Source organism: Aythya ferina, assembly GCF_964211825.1.
Source record: "Aythya ferina genome assembly, chromosome: 3".
Taxonomy (NCBI): Eukaryota; Metazoa; Chordata; class Aves; order Anseriformes; family Anatidae; genus Aythya; species Aythya ferina.
Genome location: NC_140298.1, coordinates 65,324,927 through 65,348,816, shown reverse-complemented (window position 1 = coordinate 65,348,816; position 23,890 = coordinate 65,324,927). Strand labels below are relative to the sequence as shown.

General features: G+C 38.7%; 1 protein-coding gene across 7 annotated transcripts in view; it reads left to right on the top strand.

Moving 5' to 3' along the window:
- GPR63 (G protein-coupled receptor 63) overlaps positions 1-23,036 on the top strand; it is a 28,260-nt gene extending 5,224 nt beyond the window's left edge. The window contains exons 1-5 of one of the 7 annotated variants that reach the window (XM_084514719.1): positions 3,539-5,236; positions 10,764-10,849; positions 13,797-13,878; positions 14,576-14,653; positions 18,059-23,036. In XM_084514719.1, the coding sequence (XP_084370845.1) occupies positions 18,203-19,462 (1,260 nt within the window). In that variant the 5' untranslated portion in view covers positions 3,539-5,236; positions 10,764-10,849; positions 13,797-13,878; positions 14,576-14,653; positions 18,059-18,202 and the 3' untranslated portion in view covers positions 19,463-23,036. Of the gene's footprint in view, positions 1-3,538; positions 5,237-8,023; positions 8,927-10,763; positions 10,850-13,768; positions 13,879-14,575; positions 14,654-18,058 lie in introns of those variants that run through there. The other 6 variants (XM_084514720.1, XM_084514715.1, XM_084514718.1 and 3 more) reach the window with 6 other exon arrangements.
- Positions 23,037-23,890: the final 854 nt, after the last annotated feature.

Below are 23,890 nucleotides of genomic sequence, written 5' to 3'. Positions count from 1 at the left end.
ATTTTCGGTGCAAAATGAACTGAGTAGCAATGGGGCCTCCCACCTCTTGCCTTATCTCTGATTTGAAGGGTTCGTGAGTCGATAGAGCTGAGAAATTAATTCCATCCTTCACACTACCACATCTTCAGTGTGTCTGCTCAGGCTCCAAGTGTGTCATTTATGATAAGGAGGTGGCATTTGAAACGAATTTGGTAATATTTAATGCTGACTCACAATAACACATTTGGAGTATTTATAACAGGCAGAGGTTGTACTATGCTGTACTGGTATCAGGACATCTGCCATAAGAAATTTCCATCGCAGTTGTTATGTGAGCACAGGGATGGGGCTGAGAGCTCTGGCTGAGGGAAGTTCAGAGCCTTTTCCCTCCCTGTTCCCTTTGTTTTGATAAGAAAGCAAGTTTGGGCTGCATACATCTTTTCTAGAAATATCAAAGCGTAAAGTCTCAGGTAATAGCACTTCTGCTGTTACACTGCTAGATCCAAACGAGCTGGATTACACGTGTGGTTCACAGCCACCACAAATGATAGACTTGAAAAAGCATCCCCACAGCACGTTGGCTGTGTGGTGATGTGCTTCTAGCTATCACCAGCAAGGCAGAGATTGTACTCCCTATATTATTCCCTCAGGTTTCCCTGCTGTTCTCAAAGGCTCTCTGTTCCTGGGAGGCATGCACCTATCAAGCATTATGCAGCTGTTGCGCAGAAGCATACATCTGAGGCAGTTGGTTCAGACAGTACAGACGCATGCAGACAGATGGAGAAACATAAAGACGGGGCATTCATACACAGCATTCTTAAGAAACAAGATTATTGTTTCGGCTATCTGTTTTAGTTTAGATGAATTTAGCGTTCCAGAAATTCATGTTCTGTCTGATTGCGGACCAAGCTGATGTGATTACTTCAGAGCTCTGTTGAAATTAGGTGAGATCAGTCTAGTAGGAAGGAAATGGGGGCTGGGGGAGAAGCAAACACTGCTGAGGGAGTAGAGCACCCTAAGATCGTGAGCTGGGGATTTGTACTGCTGAGCATGTAAGGCAGTTGCCAGATGCTGCCCAAAGGCCTGCCCAGTTTGCTGCTCAGTCTGGGGACTGCTACAAAGCTAGGCCCTAACTGTTTCAAAGAGTTGTTATCTACACATTTGAAAAGATTATGTGCATTTTGAAAACATATTCTAAGAAAGAGTTTAATCAACCGTATCTGTCAGTTAATGTATGATTAATAGACCATCTCCTGAGAAGTTCTGGTCGCTCATGTAGCACAGAAGTGTTTGAATACATAAGTGATTTTAGAGTGATGTTTGGGTATTTGACCAATTTCTTCCCTCACATGGGAGGAAAGCAAGGAAGAGCTAGCATTGTGTCTGTCTGACAGTCAGCCCTGTTTTGTTCTGTCTCGGAACCAGGCACCATCAAAGCATCTAGGAAACGTTGGTTGTAATCAGCAGTCAGGTGGGATTGAACTTGCAGTTACTCTTCCAGTCAGATTTCCCATAAGAAGAACTCATGGAAGTATAGCCCTGCTGCAGTCTTCTTCAAGGGAAGCACTGGGAGTCTGGATTCTGTGTTAAGTATTCCTATAGGAATGCAAACCAGTGAATAGCAGTGAAAAGCACTGCTTGGCTCCTCGCCGATGGAGAGTCCTGATATATGAAAGAGAAATCTCTCTTTGGTGGTTGTCAGCAGATCAGGCAATGTGGACTTGTGTTCTGCCACCACGACATGGTGTGGGCAGGCAAAGCTGCAAAAGCCTTGTCGCTGAAATGGTTCACAGTGTGGCAAAACCATTTTGTGGGTTAGAGCCCCTCAGCTCACCATTGGTGAGCCTTTGTGAAATGTAGGCAATGGAGAAGTTCCCTCTGTGTATGTAAACGATGAGCTTGCCTGCTAGGTTAGAGCTGAATTTCATTTGCAGGTTGGTGTTGCTAAATTTGTGCAAATGGTATGCATGTGAGGTGCATTCTGCTATTTAAAGTTGTGTCCCTTCGTCCTGGGGGAAGATGCCCTGGCATTCGGTTTCATCTTTGCACTGGTGTAGCCAAGCTGAACTTCTAGTTACCTTCCAATCTCAGAACTGGCTCTCCTGAATATTTGTATCTTATCTAAAGGTTTGGGGGTGACTACACATAGCGAATTACTTCAGCGAGCGCTGGAAAAAACACTGTGAGAAAGGCTTGTCTTGAGTCACAGATTAGGGATGAGCTGGATCCACATGAGATAGGAGCTGTTTTGTGGGCTAGCCTGAGGCTGTGGAACGCACTAAGGATCATCACACAGCTGGACAGCACTTTCTGCTTCTAATACAAGACACCTGTGCTGACATAGTCTCTGACATAAATGCTGCAAATATGTAACATGCATACTAAAGTAAACCTGCAAGCAACAGAGAACCACAACCAATTCTGCTCCCAGAAGAGACCAGTCAGCATAAGTTGCTCCTTTGGATGTGCTTTTCCCACCACAAAGAGGGTTTAGAGAGTGTGTGACACAGGTTGCATTGCTATTACGCTGTGAAAATGGTGGAAAAATGCATATTTATCATTCTTGGGTTCCTAACAATGAGTTAATGCTGCTGTTGGGGACTAGATTCTTATTTTAGTGTTTATAAATGATAGTTGTAGTTCTAGATGCAAAAATAAAATAAATAACTAAATAAATCCTGAAGGATAAGTATTTTAAGACAAGTAGCTATCCTTTGTAATGTGATTAGCTTTCCCTGTTTTTTTTTGGTTGCTGTCAACAATATTGCATCCAGGCCTTTCATATTACTTCTGATAGAGAAGTCTGAAGAGAACATACTGACCTTGTACACAGGCTCCTTCAGAATCCTCTAGCTGGGCCTGGTGGCACAAAGATGAGGGAGATGTTCCCACTTCTGACACTTGCTGGAAGAAGGCATGCAAGGTTTCTCTTTCTCATAGCAAGGGACTTGGGTCTTCAGCAGCTTTGCTGAGGAAGTGCTAAGGAAGGGATGCTGTTGTAACACCTGGAAGCTGAAAGCCTGTGTGCACTCTCAGTAGGTGAATCACTTACTCAAGCTTGAGCATGGAGAGTTGTGTGTGTGTGTTTTAAGAACGTTACTGCCTTTTGGCTTCATTTATATGCTCGCTAATCATGATGACTGGGTGCTATTTAAAATCTGAATGCTTCTGAGGCTATTTCCGGTGTGCAGGAGGATATGGTTTAGGAATGGAGCTTTCTGCAGCCAGATGGATTATAGTGTTGCTAAGGAAACAGACTATAAATGAAGTGGCAGCTGAGTGTCCCTAGAACATCAGACTGCTCGAAGCTGGTATTTTAAACTCATTTAGGTGGGTAGATAAATTGGGGCGATGAGAAGTTAATTTCCTGCGTTTTACGCTTCGTTAATTTTCATCGCTTTATTAGTATTTACAAAAGGTGCCTTAAATTCCCACTCAGACCACCTGGTGTATGGGTCACTGAACAAAAAGTTGCTACTAAAATTAGAAAATGGACAAAAGCTGTACAGTAAAGTAGATCCTAAAATAATCCTTAAAACTACTACTTTGCAGGTAGATAATGATCTAAGAAAGACCTGGCAGCAGCACGGTCCTCCTGAAAAACTGGGACTATGAAATAAGATGAGATTATGCCAAGTACTTAGGAAAAAGCAGAGCTGCTGTGGACCTGAAGAAGTTACAAATCTGGAACTTCATGTATAAGTTATAAAGCATGTATATTTTACTGGGCAACCACTGCCATTGGTGAGATGGACTGACTGGACAAGGGGAGGGCCGGAGAAGTTCTGAATAGCCTGCAATACTTGCAGACCTCACACTTTTAAAAGGATATAATGGGATGCTGGTCTTTCCCCTCCCACTTAACCAAGGTGGTAACTGAAGAGTCAGTAACTTTAGATCCTTGTGCTTTTTTCATGTTGCTTGCTTTACTCTTAAGTGCCTTGTGTTCCTGCAGTTAAATTCCTTTCCTTGCGAGCCTGATGAGATCGGAAGCTCTGAAATACTTGGGTAGCCAGTGGTACCCACTTTCTCAGCAGCGTGTGAGCCATGGTTCAAGATAAGAGTAAGGAACAATCTGCATCCAGACAGGATGTGTTTAGACTTGTACCCACTTTCAAAAAAAACTGTTGTTTGGTAGGTTGGTAGCAAAGGGCAGCAAAAAACAAAACACTAGTGAGAGCCTGCTCTGCTGTTTTGAAGTTGTATCCTGTGCATACATGGATAAAGCATTTAAGTAAGTGGTTATATCTTTACTCAGACATTTATGTTGCATTTCTATTCAGGATGGGAAAGCATGTAAGTGTTTTACAAGCTGTTTTTGCTTAAAAAGAAGAAAAATAAGAGGTCTGGGAGGTGAGCAGGCACTGGTTGAGTCTGTAGAGATTCAGAAATTTGTATTAAGTATTTCTGTAATGAAAAGTGGAGATCTGAAAAACTCATTGTAAGACTGAAAACTACAAGAACTTGCCAAGCAAAGATGGTTTGTGAACTAAATAGGAAATGGAAGGCTGAGAAAGGATTTAAAGTATATACATGTGGTTGGTAGAATTACCATTCTATGTTTTCTGAATTGAAATGAAATTGTTTGCAATAAAACACATTCCGGAAAATGAGTCAGTGTTCCAGCAGTGCTAAACCTCTTCAGCCTGCAGTGTTAAAACTGTTATTTAGAGGACACTGGAGAGGAGAGTGTCTGGTCTCTTCAGCCAGGTGGGCAGCAGAGGTCACTGGGGAGATGGCACTGAGTACACTGGAGCCTTTCCTTGCCTGGTTGTCGTATGACTGGATTTATTGCATTGATGGGAGTGCCATCAGTCTACGTGTGGATCAGTACCCATCACTGCCTTATCACTGCAATCAGGAGCCAGGAACAGAATCCAGCTATCGAAGAATGTAGAGCATGACTTTTCCTCTTTAATTATGCCTTTTCTGAGGGGCTTTAGCATTGAGCCAGATTAATTATTCCTGTCCATGTTTGCTCCCTGAAGGATCCACTGCCTCTTCCTGGAAACTTTTCTCATCTCCTGCTAACTTGTTTGCCTCTTGTGTGGTGGAAGGAGCCCTAGGACCTGTGAGAAAGCTAGCAGCAAGGAGCATGCTGTGGATCACCTTAACTGGTGTTGCAAAGTGCCTTTAGGATGCAAGATAGTAGGAAGAAGACAGCAAGCCAGATGAAACTGCCCTGAAGGATTAATTGTGGCTCTTAGTTGGTTCAGCTTGGATGAGAACTAAAGTAAAAGTACCATAAAGTATAAAGGTATGCTGGAACAAGTCTCGTTAAAGTGAATCTTTTCTTGTGTAAACAGAATGATGATGTGTAGCAAACAGTTTGGGCTTTTATTAGATTTTGTAGAAATATGTTAAATTCAACAAAAATTTAAATGGAAAAACAATGATGATTTGATGAGCAAAAACTTCTACAAAAGTTATTTTTAGCCAGCTCTGAGAACTGGAGAGCTGCTAATAGCAACTTCACTATTACATCTGGAGCAGGAAAGTCTTTCTGAGAGAAATAAGATCTGACAAAAATACTTACTTTAAATCAGTTCCAGAGGAAGGCAGAAAAATTACATGTTAATTGACAGTCGTGATACCTTCTGTAGCATCCTGGTACAGAATCCCTTAAAATTGCCTTTCACAGTAGTTTAGATTCTTTTATTTATTTATTTTTGTCTTGGAGGTGTAGGAGGAGCGTCACTTCTGATTTTATATGCATCCTTTTCAATCTTTTTGATGTCTGAATAATGTTAATTCCAACATGAATGACATTTTAGGGATTATAAAGAGATTTATGTATAGCACAAAGGCCAGAATATCATTTCCTGGTCTCTCTTGATGGATGTCATTACATTTTTTTTTTCCCCATACATCTTGCCCATAATTTTGTTAGTGGGTTTTGGAGTTTTAAAAAATTGCTACAGGTCTCTTGGTTTGAATTTGTGAGCAGTTTCTGAGTAGTCACAATCAAATTAGAAATTATGTCTTAGGCTTATTGCTCTATTTAGAGTTATCTTAGGTGCAAGATAAATTCCATGCAGTATTATGTCAGGATCAGATTGAAAAAGAAACTAACTAAACTTATGTGTAACTGAAGAAACACTTTGATATTATTTGCTAAATGAGTTAATTGACCGTACTTAAACAGCTTTCGGTTAAGTAGAGAAATAAGATCTTGAGCTAGCAAAGCAGAAGACAACATAACTTAATGTGTAACTCCTGCCTTGTGAGGTAATACTTCTCTATGTAGTTTATTATTACCTATTAACAAAAAAAAAAAAAGTGTAAAAATCCCTCACTTTAATTTCTTAAGGGGCTTTTCCATGGAGGTGTGTTGACTGGGAACTGCTGTAACTAAATCCAGTGAGACAACTGTTTTGGTGTAAAGTTTAACAGTTATTAAGTAACACAAAACCACGGAGTATTAAAAAAGTCACTCAGTTATCTGTAAAGTTATTTGTAACAAGGAATTATAAGATACTTAGAGGTTGTTGCTACAAAGGATTTGAATTGTTCAATAGATGAGCATATCTGCTTGCTTCGCATTGTTATTTAAAAAACAAAACCACTGCATCAGCTCATTTAGATATTTTTGGCTTGTAGATATATATATTTTTTAAAATTAAATTTGTTCATGATACATGGAGTGCTTCCAAGCCCTGCCTTTCACATCTGTATAGAAATTGTTTGTGCCTGTATTGCACAGGATCTGAATATCTGTAATATGTCATCTCACCCTGAGAGCTGTCCAAATGGGAACTCTAAATTTAACAATTTTTCAGATCTGTAATATGAATGGAGTTGACTGATTTCTAACTAGGATTGTTTCTCAGAGGTAAATGTGCTGTCTTGAAAGGGTTATTTCAGCTGACTGGACAAAAATGACTCTGAAGCCATTAAAACAATCGGATGATGTGGTTTAAAAATAGTTAAGAATTTTAGTCTGATTCTATTTTAGGGAAAATAAGATAATGGTCTAATATGTAACTGCTTTAATAGACTAAATTAGACTACCACAACAAATTATAGGGTATATCTGGAAAAATACACAAACCACTATTAGAGCATTTTGTTGTGTTAAGCATTTTTTGGTTTGATGTTAATAACTTTGATGTTAATAACTATCAAAGATGCATGCATGCACATGTGTATACATACACACAGAAGTAATATAAAAATACTTAAATATGCATATAAACTAAATCTGGTTTTAGTTTTCAGCTGAATCTTATTCTGACTGAGTTTGAGTGCTCTCAGAGCAGGATGCTGCAAGCAGCAACATTTCTGTTACTGAAATACGGTCACCTCATTGAACTTGCTACTAACACGTCTTCTCTATGAGCCAAGAAGCAAGATCTGTAACATCTGTATTACAGCAGCAGGGCTCTTGGGCGGCATCAGAGTTTGGCTGTAGCATGAGCTGAATTCCTGTGGGAAAAGCATAATCACGGCTGACCCTTTTGCTCCGGGAACTAACCCAAACTGCAGTATGGGCAGCACAGTGTAAAGCGGGTACAAACTTGGTAACGTTTTTTCAGTCATATCAATCACTTTGACACTACTGTCTCTGCATCTTTCAATAAAAAGATGAATTTTCATTGAATTCATTTTATTTAAAAACTAAGTATATTTTTGTGGGAGAGAGAACTTAATAAATTGCATCAGCATCAAATACTGTTGGTGATAGGGTTACTGTTTTCAAAACGCTAATTTTGTAAGCCTTTAGGATTTGGTAAAAGTGTGTGCTAATGGCTGTTACCAAAACAAATAAGGAAATCCATTTTCTCCTGCTAGCAGAACTGAGTGCAACAGTGTCCTGCGTGTACTGGGGCACTGCAAAGGAGGTGTGAGCAATTTAAGACAGGGAACCTTTATGTCTCTAAGGTAAATGAAGATGAAACATCAATCTTCCTTTCAATTAGAGATTATACTGCAGAAGTTGTTGTAGTTGAAAAGCCAAAATAGCCTTAGGACAACTGTTTTCATGACTTGAAGAAGGCTTTTTTTTTTTTTTTTTTTTACTTAACTGCAATCTTTTGATAGCCTGACCTTTTGGCGGAGAAAGGAAGCTTTCAGCGCTTAAGTTTATTTTGCATCAAGGTTTGAATTAAAACCACAAGAAAATGTTAAGAAAACTTTCTTTTAAGTGACCATGAGGTGCAACTGAATTTAGAGACTTGTCAGTAAAGTACATGTCAAAAGTTATGACTCACCTGAAAAGCAATGGCATACTGAAAACAACAGTTTTGAGGCCTTCTCTAACCTGTTGCAAAGTCTTTAATATAATCCAAATGCTCATGGGAAACAAGTTTAATGATGTCTTAGATCTCTGTGCTTTTGGTTCTGCCATTTCAGTTCTTTGGAAATGGCAGTTCCTGGCTTGGAGAACTGAATTAGACCTGGTAAGATGCAAATTCCTCTAAGATCATCAGTGTTTACAAGTTTTGCACAGCTCTTGCTGATGGCACAGCTCTGTCTTGAATGTGCTCTCTAGTAAGAACCTCTTAGTATACACACAAATCTAGGCTGTGGTCTTATGCCTCGATCTGTGTATTGCTACATCTTCAGGCTAGAAACGTGAAGCTGTTTGATATGCTTGCTAGGGTCTGTGTTAGTCCAGATCAATCCGCATGCTTCAGGACTGGGGAGCTGGGCTCAGGAATGATAAAGAAGTGAGGACTGGCCTTTCAGTAGTGCTACCAGCTTTAAATGCTGATCTCATAGAGGTGGTAATTCCTAGAGTAGAACTCTGCAGGTACTGGAATCACTGCACTTAAATCCGTTGAGGGACTGTGTAAGATTACAGAGTTTTTCCTCTCTGTTCGCTTTAAAAAAAAACTAAAAAAGCCTGACTAATCACTTATAATGGGAGGGGAAAAAAGGAATGTCATTTGGAAACAGTGTTAACCGCTGACTGCCAACAGAAAACTACCCAAAGCATCTTGCCCAGGTAAGAGCAAGTTCATCAGGCTACTTAATCTGGAAAACTTTTCTAAATTTTACTTTACTTTTTCCCCTGCTTGGAAGCTTGAAATGGAAGGCATTTATGGTGATATTTTGGATGCTTCTCAAAATTGGTTTTAGAGGTGCTTTTAATGAGAGTTGGAAATACCTTCTGTAAACACAGAAGTAGAGAGAAGAGATGAGTCTTATGCCAGAAGATGTGCTTGTCTGGTGGGAAGATCTGGCAGGTTGTTGCTGTATTCGGTCCATCCAGGTTCCTGGCAGTCTTCTCCCTGCTGGCAAGGCTATTCACTTTTGACTCTTCAGAAAGACTAAAAGGGAAGATTAACGGTTCATGATCCTTATCTCACTAAACAGGGAACAAACTGGGTGGTGAAAAATAATCTCATGGTTGCATTTTCTCTCTTTTATACATAATTAAATCCCCCCCCCTTTTTTTTTCCTTTCCACATTGTTCTGTGGAATAAAAGTAAGATCAAATTTTGTGCGAACGTAAAATAATTTTATATTAATAGCTTGTCAGGGAAATCTTTCAGATGCTGACTTCCATTGTGGCTAGATAATGAGTTTGTTCTGCAGAAGGCAGATTTCTCAGCAAGTGCCAATCTGGCAAATCAGGCTTTATGTTTTGGATGTTTGAAGTCCCTGTTAAGTTGGTTGCACATACAGAAATTTAGCACTCAAATTGCTGAAGGAAGCAGGAGATTATGAGGGGTCTTAAGTACAACTTCTTTTTCCTTTGAAGGTCAGTGTAAACTCATGGTCTGGCTTGTCGTCCAACCCCCGTGTACAGCATTTATTTAAGATGCTTGTTTGTGAAGGATCCTGCATCTTTTGCTCCAGTGGGGAGGAGAAGTTTTGAAAGAAATGGAAAGTTGTGTAGTCTTTTTGTAGCATACGAAAGTATCGGTGTCCCATATCTTTGTTCTTTTGATTTTTATATATAAACAATATTTATACATATTGGGATCTTTTGGTATGGCATATACTCAGCTTTCAAGGCTCCCTGACATTTTCTAGCTTCCTTCTGGGTATATGTAGAGAAACTACATTGAAAATTGGTGATCTGAATTAACAACAGGTATGTCACGATAAAAGATGCAGGTTTTTAGCTGTGGTAGCCCACTTTACAGAAACGATTTTAACTACTTGAGGCTGATGATAGCTGGTGATTGACTGGTAGTAGAGCATATAAAGGAAGCGCTGAGATCCTTTTGTTCTTATTTCTTGTTCATCTTCATTCTTCCTCTCCAGACTTGTTTTCTTGCCTTTTGTTTTTCTGATATAGCTATGCCATTATCTGTGCCATTGGAAAATTTACTCAGCTTCTTTGTGACATGCAGTAGCACCCTGTGAATTTAAATGACATTTCTTCTGAGAGGCTTTGGAGGTCTCAACATCAGGTTCCTCATGTTTTAGACTAAGCATGTAGTTTAGCAGATTGAATAAGGCTTAACGGCAGCTGATTTCTTTGCTCTTGTTTCCAAATTAATCCTATGCATCTGTATGAGATCTAAAACAAGATGCCACTCTAATCGTGGAATATCTTGGTATTAAATGGTAAAATTTTAATTCTACACAGTTAAGAGAGTTGAGGATCTCATTGGAATAATGAAACTATCCTTCCTAAGTTCTGTACCTTCTGCAAGATATGGAGATGTGATCTGTATTTCATTGGGAGACACAGCGTATTCTACTTCTCCAAATAAAAAAAAAATAAAGTTCTATTACAGGAAAAAGTGTTGCTCTTCTTTCTAATCTTGTTCTGCTTTGTGTGTAAATATGTAATCAATCTTTGTGGTGTTTTTTGTTTTTTTGGACAGGTTATTTGGAAGAGGAATGCTTTGCTGAACAGGACAGCACAGGATGACTTTCGATTCCTGTTCTTTGTGGGAGACTCTATGGATTGGTATGCTTTTTTTTTTTTTTTTTTTAATTTGTGAAACTGATGTGTAGTGATTACATATATACTCAAAGGTTCCACTCCTAAAATTCAGGAACCAAAGCATTTAGGAAGCTTCCAGTGTGCTAGTTTTCTGTTAATTATGCAGAGATATAAACTAAAAGAGTATGTTTTCAATAATATTTTCAGGGTTTGCCATTCATCTAGGTGCTACAGTATTAAGTTAGCTTTTCAACATATGTATGGTTAATATGACTGTTGAAGTACTGGAAAAGCTAAGAGTTGGGGGAATACTGTGTCAGTACTAGAAATGAATCTAGAAGTGCAGAAGTCCTTTCACATGATCTACAAATCAAAAACATGATTTTTCCCAAGAGCTAAGAATATAAAATTATTAATTACATTTTGCATGTTTATGGTTTTGAATAGTAATAATGACTCGCATGGCTGGCATTTCTTGACAGTTAATGGCTCTCTGAATTTAAGATAGAAATAAGTATCCTCAAGAGGGCAATTAGTTGTATTTAATGACCCAAAGCAGAGGTGGCTGTTCCCCACCATACTTTCCTTTGAAAATTGCCACAGTAACGTTTATACAGTGGAAGAAAGGAAAATTTCCTAAATTAAACTAACGCTTCTTGTGAGTAGTTTTGTGGGTCATCTACTCATGCAGTGTAGTTGATTAGTTTCAATTGAGGATATGTAAATAGGTATTAAAACTGCAAACTGCTGGTTCCTTTCAGGAGGAACAGTTAGGTGAATAAGAGAACATTGTCCCTGCTGATTTGTGCTCTGACTCATTCTTTGTATTGGCTTTAGCAGAAAGGATTCCACTGCAATATGTTGCTGCCTCTACTTAATGGCACAGGAAAAAATGTTCAACTCATATTGAAGCAGGAATATGTCCCAGGCTGCCTTGTTCAATAACAGGGTGTCAGAAAGTGCATACTTGAGTATTTTCTGTCAAAATATTTTTTTCAAAGACAAAGTAAGCCCATGACCCTCATACGTGCTCTTGACTTTATTTGTCTTCCCAAAAGGGTATTCTGCTTTTTTATGGTTATGCTGCATAAACTGTTTTTGCAGTTTTACTTCAAAATAATGTCAGCTTTAAAAAATACAGCAGGTTCCCATTTGTGACCATTTAAAATACTCCCAAGAACTAGATTCACCATTTCAGGCACTGTGAGCTTCAAGTTTCTGAAGAATGATGGCTTCTGCATGCTGGGCCTTGGTACTTTTGGTACAAACCTTGGTACTAGACAGTACTGAAAAAATGCTTGCTTTTAGCACATAAATTTAATTTAGTAAATGACTGGACATTTTGACAGCAGTTCATAGCATGTTCTGATCTGCATCAAACACAACTGCTATGATGGTACTGTTTTCACAAGTAAAAAGTTCCCTGTTTTGGCTGTGTTGGAGTTACCGGTTTTGACAGATGTTGTCTTTGCATATGAGATAGAATCTTTTATTTCTGATTGAGCATACTATCCAGATTTTGAACGGAAATTATTTACCTTTTAGCTTCAAAAGCTGTTAAAAACAGACACCATAGTTCTAGCAGTTCATCATATTTGATGAATGAAATTTTTGTGGTATTTAGCTTTAAGTGTGTACTTCATTGAAATAGTTGTGTCTATTATGTTCTATAAAAAGAAAGTTGCATACGAGTGAGAACCTTGCTTGAGAGAAAATGTGCATACCCAGTAATTTTCAGTACAGAAATGGAAAAAAGTGATTATGTGATGCTTTTTTGCATGTGAAAAGAATTGGTGAGAGTACATGTTCCAAAAGTGAGAATGCTGTGACAAAAGGTACCTGCCCCTTGCTTGAGCACTTTCACCATCAAAAAGCTTACCTATTTAAACTACCAGAGCATGGTCTTCTTTTTACAAGGTACGTGATTGCCGTTCAGCAATGACTGCCTTTGAAATTACAGGATCTGTCTTTCTCAGAGAACAAGTGAGGACTGAAATGAAATTGCTCTGAAGTTATCCTATTGGTCCTTTTCTTTCATTTGAAATTTCTATCCTTACATAATTTTGGGGAAATTTGAGAGGGTAGGAAGAGGTATGCATGAGAAAAGAAACACAAGGTGCATGTTTAATAATCATGTGAATGCTCATGGTAAAAGCCTTGTGAATAAAAAAATAAATAAATGTATGACTGCTTACAGAGGGGGTCCTTTTGAGTTTGTTGGCTGAAATGCTAATGACTTTTACAAAGAATAGCCAAGAAAGGCCATAACTAGCATGCCTGCAGGTTAGATAAGTACAACTTGAAAGCACGTTTAAGTATGGAGATTTGCTGTGTAATGCATGGAGAGATTTCATACATCAGACTGATAAACAGAGGAAGGTGCTGCCTAGAAACCATCAGGAAGCAGTGAGCACATGAGCAGCACTCAGTTTCTTTCTATCTGGAATCTAAAGACTTCAGTCCTCTTCTTAGGTTAGGTATTGTCTTCACAAAAGCGGATGACAGCTTGTTTATTGTTCTCAAACCGAAGATACGTCTGATGACTTTCATAACAACTGAATGGCTGACACTCGCTTCCCACTGAAAGCATTTGGCAGGGTCCAGGCAGCAGCTTGAGATAGTCGCAAAATAGGATGTAGCAGTTTGCTTAGGGAGCTGGAATGGTGAGGGAGCATACAAGAGATTATTTTTCATAGTCACATTTTTTAGGAACAGTCTACAGACACCTGTTCATCCTTTGTTGTATACCGGGCAGTGCTGGCTTGAGAAATACAGGATAGCACAATCTTCTTGGCTAAACTAAGGATGCAGACCACTTTTGCTCTTTCTCCCCTTGTTTCCTTCCTTCAGTTTAGAAGGACAATTCATGATAAAGCAGCATTTTGTAAAACTTTGATACTTTGCCTTGGAACATGAATGCTTCTAGTTATTTTTTTCTCTTAGGGTAGACTTATGTGATACCTTTTTTCAGTCACTTTTGAATGGAGATCAGACGAAGCAGAATTGAACATAGCACTGAAGATAAGAGGTGCCATGGATGTGTATTGTAGCAGGTAGTGTATATAAATATATATTGTATGTAGATAGCTCCTGCCTTTCTTTGTTGCTTTACTAACAGTTCTGAACACTTGGTTTAGTTTTCTTAGAGCAGAGTACCATCAGTTGAAAATCTGTTTTTCTTCTGGATGGTAATAGTTTGTTTAGCATCTGTTACTGTGCAGATAGCCCTGTTTTTCTACACATGTACAGCTTTACCTCTAGCAACACTGAATTTTATCTGGTAGTTTATTACCTTGTCATTAAGTATCATGAGATCCCTCTGTACCTCTTTATAGTTGACCTTTGTTTTTATTAGATTGCTCTGAAAAACAGTTCATGTTCATCATCAGTAAATGTCATGAATTCACATTTCCCTCTTCTTTCCATATGTCAAACTGCTTGAACCCCAGTGTAGTTTTTCTTTGTAGAATCTTTCCACTGACCTTTTTCTATTGAGAAACTTACTGTTCCTCCTTTTGTTTACTATTTTAAACTGATTATTATCTGTGAGAGGTTTTACATTTATCCAAATGCAGATTAGTTTCTTTTAGAGCCTTGGTGGAGAAACCTTGTCAAAAACAGAAATGCAAAAGTTACCTTTGCTGTTTTGTTGCTCACAGAGCTCTAAAAGATACTGCCCTGGGGATCTCATTTTCGGTTCTCCATGATTTTAAATCCAGAAGTATTTGTTGAATTTCTGCTCTTTTACAGTCCCGGCAGAACACTACAGCTTCTTTCCCTCTTCAGTGTTCTTGGCTTGTGGAGTCATAAGCCTCTGTGGAACTTCAGGTGAGTTTTTCTAGTTCGTTGTTGAAATTTGTGGTTATCTGTCCTGGAAAGCTGTTTCAACTTTCTGCTGTTGTTTATGGAGTTTGTTCTAACAAATATCTTAAAGAAGAGTAGTAAACAGAAGGTTTATAAAGACCAGAACTAAAAACCAACAACCAACAAAAACAAACAAAAAAGTTTTATCTACTATTTATGCTTTAGCTTATAAGTAACATTAGAAACTCTTCTACAGAAAGTTTCATAAAATAAAATGAAAGAAAAAGGAGAGAAAAGTAAAATCTAGAATGAATGATGTTTTTACAAAATGTCAGTTTACATGCTTCGGTACATTCTTGCTGAGTTTAACAATTGTTGAAATGTAATAGGGTAAAGTAGAAAATGATGACAATAGTTTTTTCTATTGCAGCAGGAAGACCTCTAAAAAATGGAATATGTATGACTCAATGAAATTAACATGCTTATAATAATACCTCTTCATGGTTCTGCTGGAAATGAAGAGAGACAGATTAATAGTTTGTCTTTTTTAAAAAAAAACAAACAAACAAAGGCTGTCTGGCCCTGGAAATCATCTAGTGATCATAAGCATGAAAATGGGAAAGGAATAGCTTTGCTATGGAATTAGACGAGCAGGCCAAAATGTTGGTGTTCTTGATGAATTCTTGTCAGCATCCTGAGCAACCTTGCATTTGAGTCACAAAAAGTTGTCCATCCTGAGCATGTACATTAGGCTTGCCTTACAGTTCATTCCTTTACTAGTGAAATATTATTCTGGGAAGAGTACGCTTTTGATCCTCCTTGAAGCATATGGTTCTTGTGTAATTTCTTAAGTGTTTTTTCCTCCCTTCATTAGTGCCCAGTGTTTGTACCAACCAGAACCTGCATAGACACTATGGGTGGGATTTGTGTTATTAGACACAGGCATCTCAAGTTAGTAGCACAAACTTGTCACAGTGTGCAGAGGAAGAGGAGATAGATTGCCCTCTGTAGATGTCTATATCCTTCATCTGACTAAAAACATGAAAACAGCCTGAAGTGGCTGCTACTGTCATCCAGATTGAATGAGATGAATCCCACTTTATGTTTCTGGCTGTGGTGATCCATTTTTAAAAAAGGCATAGTCCTTCTGTTCTCCAGCTTGATTAGATGCCAGAGTACTCTGTGGATGCTTAAATTAATAGTCCAAGATAGAGAGGAGGAGTTCTGTGAAGAGCTAGCACTGAAAGGGGGAGACAGCTCTCAGCTCTTCTGCATTTTGTTGGTAAGAACAGTGAATATCTGATAAATACCTAAGACAGTATGTGTAAATTCAAAAAGGAAATGTTGCATTCTGTCAGCATAACAATGAGGAAGGGAGTTCAGCATAATGTCTAAGGATTAGATTTACAGGGAAAAAGAGGACGTGAACAGTTAAATTATGTGGAATAGCAAAATGAATTAACAAATACATGGCTAGACCAGTGAAAACAGGAACTCTTGCTGTGGGGGGCAGGATTGTAGCAACTAAAGAAGAGTTAGTTTCCTGCACATTGATATGAGTCAGTCACTGTATGAAACAAATTGAGAAATACTTCAGTCCTGTGGACATGTTATTTGATAATAAATAACAGGTTAGGATGTTTTACATGCATTTTTTCTTTCCTGAGGCATCTGCTGCTGCTGACTGACTTAGAACAAGGGATTCTATAATGTGTAGTGTAGCTCAGATAGGTAAGCTTTTCAGTGCCTACCAAACAGGCAGATAGGTGATACTGGTACTACCTAAGTTATTTGGAAATACTAGTAATGTTTCCAGCTGTAGGTGATTTCAAAACAAAATCATGAAGTTGGCTATGAGATTTAAATAAATATTCTTTAAAGATAGAGGATCCAAGGAACTACAGACTTGTCAGTCTGACCTCAGTACCAGGGAAGGTTATGGAGCAGATCATCTTGAATGTCATCACACAGCACATACAGGGCAGACGAATTATCAGAAGCAGCCAGCATAGGTTTATGAAAAGCAGGTCCTGCCTGACTAATATCACCTCCTTCAAAATGACCAACTTGAGAGAAAGGCTGTGGATGTTGTTTTACCTGGATTTTAGTAAAGAGTTTGACACTGTTTACCACAGCATTCTCCTGGAGAAACTGGCTGCTTATGGCTTGGACAGGTGTACAGTTTGTTGGGTGAAGAACCGGCTGGATGGCTGGGTTCAGTCATAACAAATGGAGTTCAGTGCAGTTGGTGGCCTGTCACCAGTGGCATTCCCCAGAGCTCAGTACTTTGGCCAGTTTTGGTCAATGTTTTTATGAACAATCTTGATGAGGGGATTGAGTGCACCCTCAGTAAGATCACAGACAATGCAATGATCACAGTCAGGTGGGGCTGTCCATCTGCTTGAGGGTAGGAAGGCTTTGCAGAGGGATCTGGGTAGGCCAAGTCCAATCGAATGACATTCAAGAAGGGTAGGTACCGGGTCCTGCACTTGGGTCATAACCCCATGCAGCAGTATAGGCCTGGGGAAGAGAGCGTGAGCCAGCAGTGTGTCCAGGAGACCAAAAGGCCAACCTTGCATGCAGTATTGGTGAGCCTGCACCTCAAATGTCATGTCCAGTTTGGGCCCCTCATTACAAGAATGATGCTGAGCAGGCCCAGTGTGTGCAGAGAAGAGCAATGAAGCTGGTGAAGGGACTAGAAAAAAAAAGTTATGAGCAACATCTGAGGGAACTGGGGCTGTTTAGTTGGGAGAAGAGGAGGTTGAGGGGAAACCTCATTACTCTCTATAACTACCTGAAAGGAGGCTACAGCAAGGAGAGTGTCAGTCTCTTTTTTCAGGTGACAGGTGCTATAGCATATGAGGAAATGGCCTCAAATTGTGGCAGGGGAGGTTTAGGTTGGGTATCAGGAAGGCTTTCTTCATGTGGAGTGTGGTCAGGCATCGGAACAGACTGCCTAGGGAAGTGGTGGAGTTCTCTTGCCTGGAGGTTTTTAAGAGATGTGCTGATGTGGCACCAAGGGTTTGGTGATGGGACTCATTAGGTCAGGTTGCTGGTTGGACTTGATGTTGAAGGTCTTTTTCAACCTGGATGATCTATGATTATATTGATTTGAATTATTCACTCTTCATCAGTAAAGTTTTGGTTTTGAACGCAAGATTTCCAGTCCTGGTTATAGTAGAGAGAAGCATGGTGAGTCAGAGTGTTGTACAGTATCAGCAAGGCTACAGGAGCAGGATCTTTAAGAAAAGTACCAAATAGTGCTAGACCCTGGCATGGGTTCATAAGCAAAATATCAGTCTGAAGTGTAAAGCTTTGCAAAGCTTAAATTGTAAGGATACTTTCGTCGCTGAGGAAAGCAAGTGATCATTTGCTTCACGTTGATTTTAGAGAACCATATTTTGTTTCTTTATTTTTTATTTTTTGCAGATGGAAATACTGACATGAATTTAAGAACTTTGATGCTTTCGGATGTTGAACTCTGATTTGGTAAATGACCAGGAATAAGATACTGCCTGAACAAGCTGAAATGCCTTGAAGACCTCTGGTTGTGCTTTCATTCTTCCTGAAGCAATGGTTTTCTCAGCAATGTTGACACTGGCCAGTCCTGGGACCTCAAATGCTACTTTTATTGTTTATGAAAACGCCTACACGAATTTTACTACTCCACATTTCTTGCTTCGTAGTGGCACAACACAGCCATTGAGATATAGTTCAGGTGCCGTGCTAACCACTGAGAGAAGTACTTTTCTGGTAAATACTACAGCTATCCTGCCATCACAAGAAATTTTCAGGAGCTTGAGTTTGCCACTCCAGATCATTCTTTCTGCTGCTATGATATTTATCCTATTGGTTTCTTTCCTTGGAAACTTTGTTGTCTGCCTCATGGTCTACCAGAAGGCAGCTATGCGATCTGCAATTAACATTCTCTTAGCAAGCCTGGCTTTTGCAGACATGCTGCTGGCAGTGCTGAACATGCCTTTTGCTTTGATAACAATCATTACCACTCAGTGGATTTTTGGGGATATATTCTGCAGAGTCTCTGCCATGTTTTTCTGGCTTTTTGTCATAGAGGGGGTAGCCATTCTTCTTATTATTAGCATTGACCGATTTCTTATCATAGTGCAGAGGCAAGATAAACTGAACCCATACCGTGCAAAGATTCTAATTGTGATTTCCTGGGCAGCATCCTTTGTTGTTGCTTTTCCGTTGTCAGTAGGGAATCCTAATCTGCAGATACCCTCGAGAGCACCTCAGTGTGTTTTTGGCTACTCTACCAACCCAGGTTACCGAGCGTATGTGATAGTTATCTTGCTAATTTCCTTTTTTATTCCATTCCTGGTAATGTTGTATTCTTTTATGGGCATACTCAACACCGTCCGCCACAATGCAGTTCGTATCCATAGCCACCCTGATAGCATATGTCTCAGCCAGGCCAGCAAACTTGGTCTCATGAGCTTACAGAGACCTTTTCAGATGAATATTGATATGAGCTTTAAAACTCGTGCCTTCACGACCATCTTGATTTTGTTCCTTGTCTTCATAGTCTGTTGGGCACCCTTCACCACTTACAGCCTTATTGCCACATTCAACAGCCACTTCTACTACAAGCACAACTTTTTTGAGATAAGCACTTGGCTCCTTTGGCTCTGCTACCTCAAGTCTGCACTGAATCCACTGATTTACTACTGGAGGATTAAGAAGTTTCATGATGCATGCTTAGACTTGATGCCCAAATACTTCAAGTTTTTGCCACAGCTACCTGGCCATACAAGGCGGCGCATTCGACCCAGTGCCATCTATGTGTGTGGAGAGCATCGGTCTGTAGTGTAAAGCTGCAGTTGTATGACAATGATTGATTGTTATTTTCTGGGATTATTTGTTTTTAGGCTTTAGGTTGATTTTTGTTTTTGTTTCATATGGCTTCTTCGGTGTGGCCATATCTTATAACTTGATTAAATTTTCTGTGCAATTTTGGGAGGAAAGACAGAGGGAGGGGATGTGATCGGTTATAGTTGGGTTTACTACCAGAATACAATCTACACAAAATAACAAATGTTACCTCTAGGATTCCATGGAAATCCATTCTTTTAAACAAAAATTGCATTTGTAACATTTTGTCAGGTTTATGCTTACTAGACCTGCAATTGCATCTAATTGTAGGGATTTTTTATGCTGCTAAGATACGGTATATTCGGTTGGTGTAATTTTTCTGAAAAATGTTGCTGCTGTCTGCCAATATATTAGAGCCAAAAAGTCTCATTAGATAACTTCTATTTAATTTTAACAATATTTCAGAAGTTTTGGTGGCGACACTATAAAACTTTTTTTCTTTTTTAATATTTCCACAAATATTTTTGTGCACTTTAAAGAAATTGCTATAGAATTTGTTCATTGGAATATTTTGTTCTGTATTGAAGGGGTATTATTGTTGTTATTATTTGTTATATTGGTGAATTTCAATGAAAGTCCCATGTAAGCTCTAGGAGGGCAATTTATGTTGGTATAGCTACAATTACAGTCATAGATTTGATGTTTTTCAAATGACTGATCAAAAATAGCATTTTCTGCTTATTTCTGAGGGGAGTTGGAAGAAGGAAAGAAAGCGATGGAAATATCGTATCCTGAGGTTTAGGCTAACAAAAGATTTAGAAAAGGGGAGTTCACTTGAAAATTGTTGGAGGGGGAAAGGGTAGCTGTGGTGTGGTTACCTGAGGTTGTTAGATGCTATCCAAGCCTAATGACATGCCTGAAAAGCTATAAGAAATTGTGACTGTGCTTTCAGTTCACAGTACGTTGGTATAATGCTGTTTCTGCATGAAGATCATTTAAGGCTAGGTATGCTCTATATGGCTGAAATCATGCTATAAGGTGTTCATTGGGATAGAATTAGGGATAGTAGGGGAAGCCTATGTAGCCTACATAGGAACAACTGTGGGGGACAAAAATCCTAATTGCTTGTTTTCCAGTTTAAGTGTTAGGTTGAAATCATAATCTCATAATAATGAATAACAGTTGGCCAGCAAAGTTTGCTAGGGATGGAGTAAAGTTCCCCTTTTACCCTCGAGACTTCTTTACATTAATTTTTCTTTGCCCCTTTCCTTCTGTAGTGGCTGCTACTTCAAGGGTTTGCTCTACTGTTCTCATGCATTAGGCATCAGGTTCTCCCCCTGAAATGCCAAACCACCCTTTTACTAGTACCAGGCTGTCTTGATACCTGCCTGGAAAGTAGAAAGACAAACGTCTTCCTTGACCGCAGCAATCCAGGCTCAGATTTTTTTTTTTCAATCAGCTAAATAAATATTTAATGAGAGGCAAGTAAAAATAAGAATTAGGTTTGGGCTTTGAAGTGAGATCCCCAGTTTTTCTGAGGCTAGGGAAGAATGCTTGCAGAACTTGTGTGTTCTTGCAGCAGGTTTTTGGGGCTGTCTGTGATGGGATACAGGAGGAATAAGGCACAACGAACTTGTCAACCAGGGCTAGGGGTTGGGCTCCTCTTGGTTCCAGCTGTCTTTCAGTACTCCAAAGCATGGGGCCTCTTCACTGTTCTTGTTCCTGAAGAGCAAATAGGAGCAATTTTATCTATTGCTGCATGAATTCTGAACTGAGTGTATGAAGGAAATGCTCTGTACTGCATGGATGTCCAGGGACTGCGTGCTTCTGGAGGCCAGCTAAGCATTTCTAGCACAGATTTTATTCAAGTCTTCAGTGAAGAACTACTTAAACTGTAATTTCTGTTCCTCTCATTGACAATTATTGGTAAAAGTGTTGGCAATTTTTACATTTTATGAGAATAAAAGAAATGATTCTGAATTTTAGTAATTTCATTTTTTAACAAAAAAAGGCTTGTTAATGCACTGCTAGTGGAAGTTCTGGATTGCGAAGGCACCCTAGCAAGGCTGATAATTATTGATGTCCATGTCAATAATTTCTATTCCTTGTCAACCTCACTGATGATACGGATTTTTCTGATCAAAATGATAGGCGGTAAAGGAGTTCTGCTGTAAAACAGAGTGTTTTAGTGTCTTTGCAGTATAGCTTTTATTTCTCAATTACATTTACATTGATGGCAAAAGTTTATGACCTGGGTTGTATGGATTTTCTGTTTCAGAGCTGTCATTCTTGTTTATCTCTGAAAGCAGCAAAATTGTGCTTACAGTTAATGTAATATGGTAAGAGTACACACTGTCGAAGATGGCAGAACAGGTATTTTTTGCTGTCTTCCAGAGGTATGATATAAGGGGCTTGAACAAATGTAAAATATTGTAATTCAAAAAGGAATGAGAATTGAGTAATACAGGAAAGTGAGATGGCTTTTTTGAAGGGGAAAGGGAAAAGATTGTTGGGGGGATTTCATAATCTCTGTTAAGTACTTGCTGTGAAGTATAAATTGCAAACATCAAAGAAAGTTAATCTATCTGAATAACTTGTTTGTTCATTACTACTCTAACAAGGTTTCTGCTCAGAGCCGGGCCTGCTGATACCTGGAGAAAAGAAATGCTGTATTGTGTAGCCCAAATTCAAAAGTGACTGAGGTGGTGATACAATATTCACATTTAACCAGGTTTTAGAGATGATGAGAGCATGTAGTGAACAAAGGGTGTTCAAACAAACAAACAAAATGGTGTCAGAGAATAATCCCCAGGATAACTGTGTTTACACATTCATTTGGCCTATTGTGTCTAATACACTGTCTTTAGAGCAGTGCCTTGATCATTACAGCTGAAGTTCTAGGACCAAGATAAATACCACTAGAACTGCTCAGTCTTACTGTCTGTGATCCCACCAAGATAAGCCTGACCTTGCAAACATCTGTAATGTTAAAACACATACGTTTGCAGAATTAGGGCTACTGAGGCATTTTGGTGGGCTTGATCAAGTCAGGATTTTAAAAAAATAAAGTTGATCGTTCTTGATTCTACTGGAAATTACAATAGTGTTCTCCAGAAATTATACATGTTACTGAACTGCATTCCCTTATGTTACATTTTCAGAAATCTTTCATATGGATGATGGAAATGAATGTATTTTCATTTATGTTTCAGTTTAATTCATTCTGTGAAAGCATGCTGCTTACACAAGGCTCATTTGTAGAAATCTATAGCTAAAATGATTCTTTTGTACTCAAAGTTGTGTATTTTTGACATTTGGTACTCATGTAAGAAAATTTATGTATATAGATAAGAAAATTGTTTTGCCTCTTACTGTTTTCTGTTACTTTCTTAATTTGTATGCCAGATGCTTTTATATTTTCTTTTGAATTTGGGCACATGCATAAACAATTGCAAGACTTCAGTAGTCTTTATGTAACCATTTGAAACTTTCAGTTCTCAAATCATTCAACAGTGCCCTCCTAGAGAGAGATCTTGATTTATTTTTAAGTGAAAAATAAAAATTCGGAGCACAAGTTTGTGGTTGCACTGGTGACAAGTTTCTTAAGTCCAGTTTTCTAGGAGCCACCGCTTCACCTTTATGAACTTTTAATTTTTTTTTTTTTTTTGAGAAATAGTCATTTTCTGAAGAAAACTTGAATTACTCTTTTAAAACAACCTGTTTAGTAAAATGGTATTGTCTTTTCTGTGTCTGTGAGCATACCTGAGAAACAAACAACAAAAAATACAAACATTCTCAAAAAAATGTGGCAAAAGACTATTAAATTGCTATGTATTTGTATATTCAAAACCTAAGCAAAAGTTTTCTGTTTTGATGTCCAGCTTCCTAGTTTCAAGTATTGTATTTAGTTTGTAAATTAGAGTATTAGATTGCTTTTCAAAATTGCAGTTTAAAACCAAATATTGTTTAAAAAAATAGAAAGCTCTCTTAAGAGCTTGCGTGTCAACATAGCTAAAATAAAAGTGGTAATATACGGCAAAGGAGGAAAAAAAAAATCCAAAAATACTACCTGTACCATGTGCTATCTCTTAGCTGGGACTAAGTACTTTAAATAATCTTATTTTACAATAAATGAAGCAGGCAGTGGTACTGCATGGCATGATTCATTTCAATATAAGACAGTGACCTTTATGATTCAAATGCTGCTTGTTTGTATGTGATGAATTACTTCATGTATTAGTAGAATGAAAAATGTTCAGCAGCTTGGCTGTTTTGGGGAATTTTTTCAGTCTGCTAATGATTCAGCAGAAATTCCACTAGAGTAATGCAGAGAACAGTGTAAAGAGTCAAGGCATATCCCTAGAGAACCCCTGCAAGGGGATGGGTATTCCAGGTGCCAGGGGATGGCCTTGCTCAGCTGGCCACACA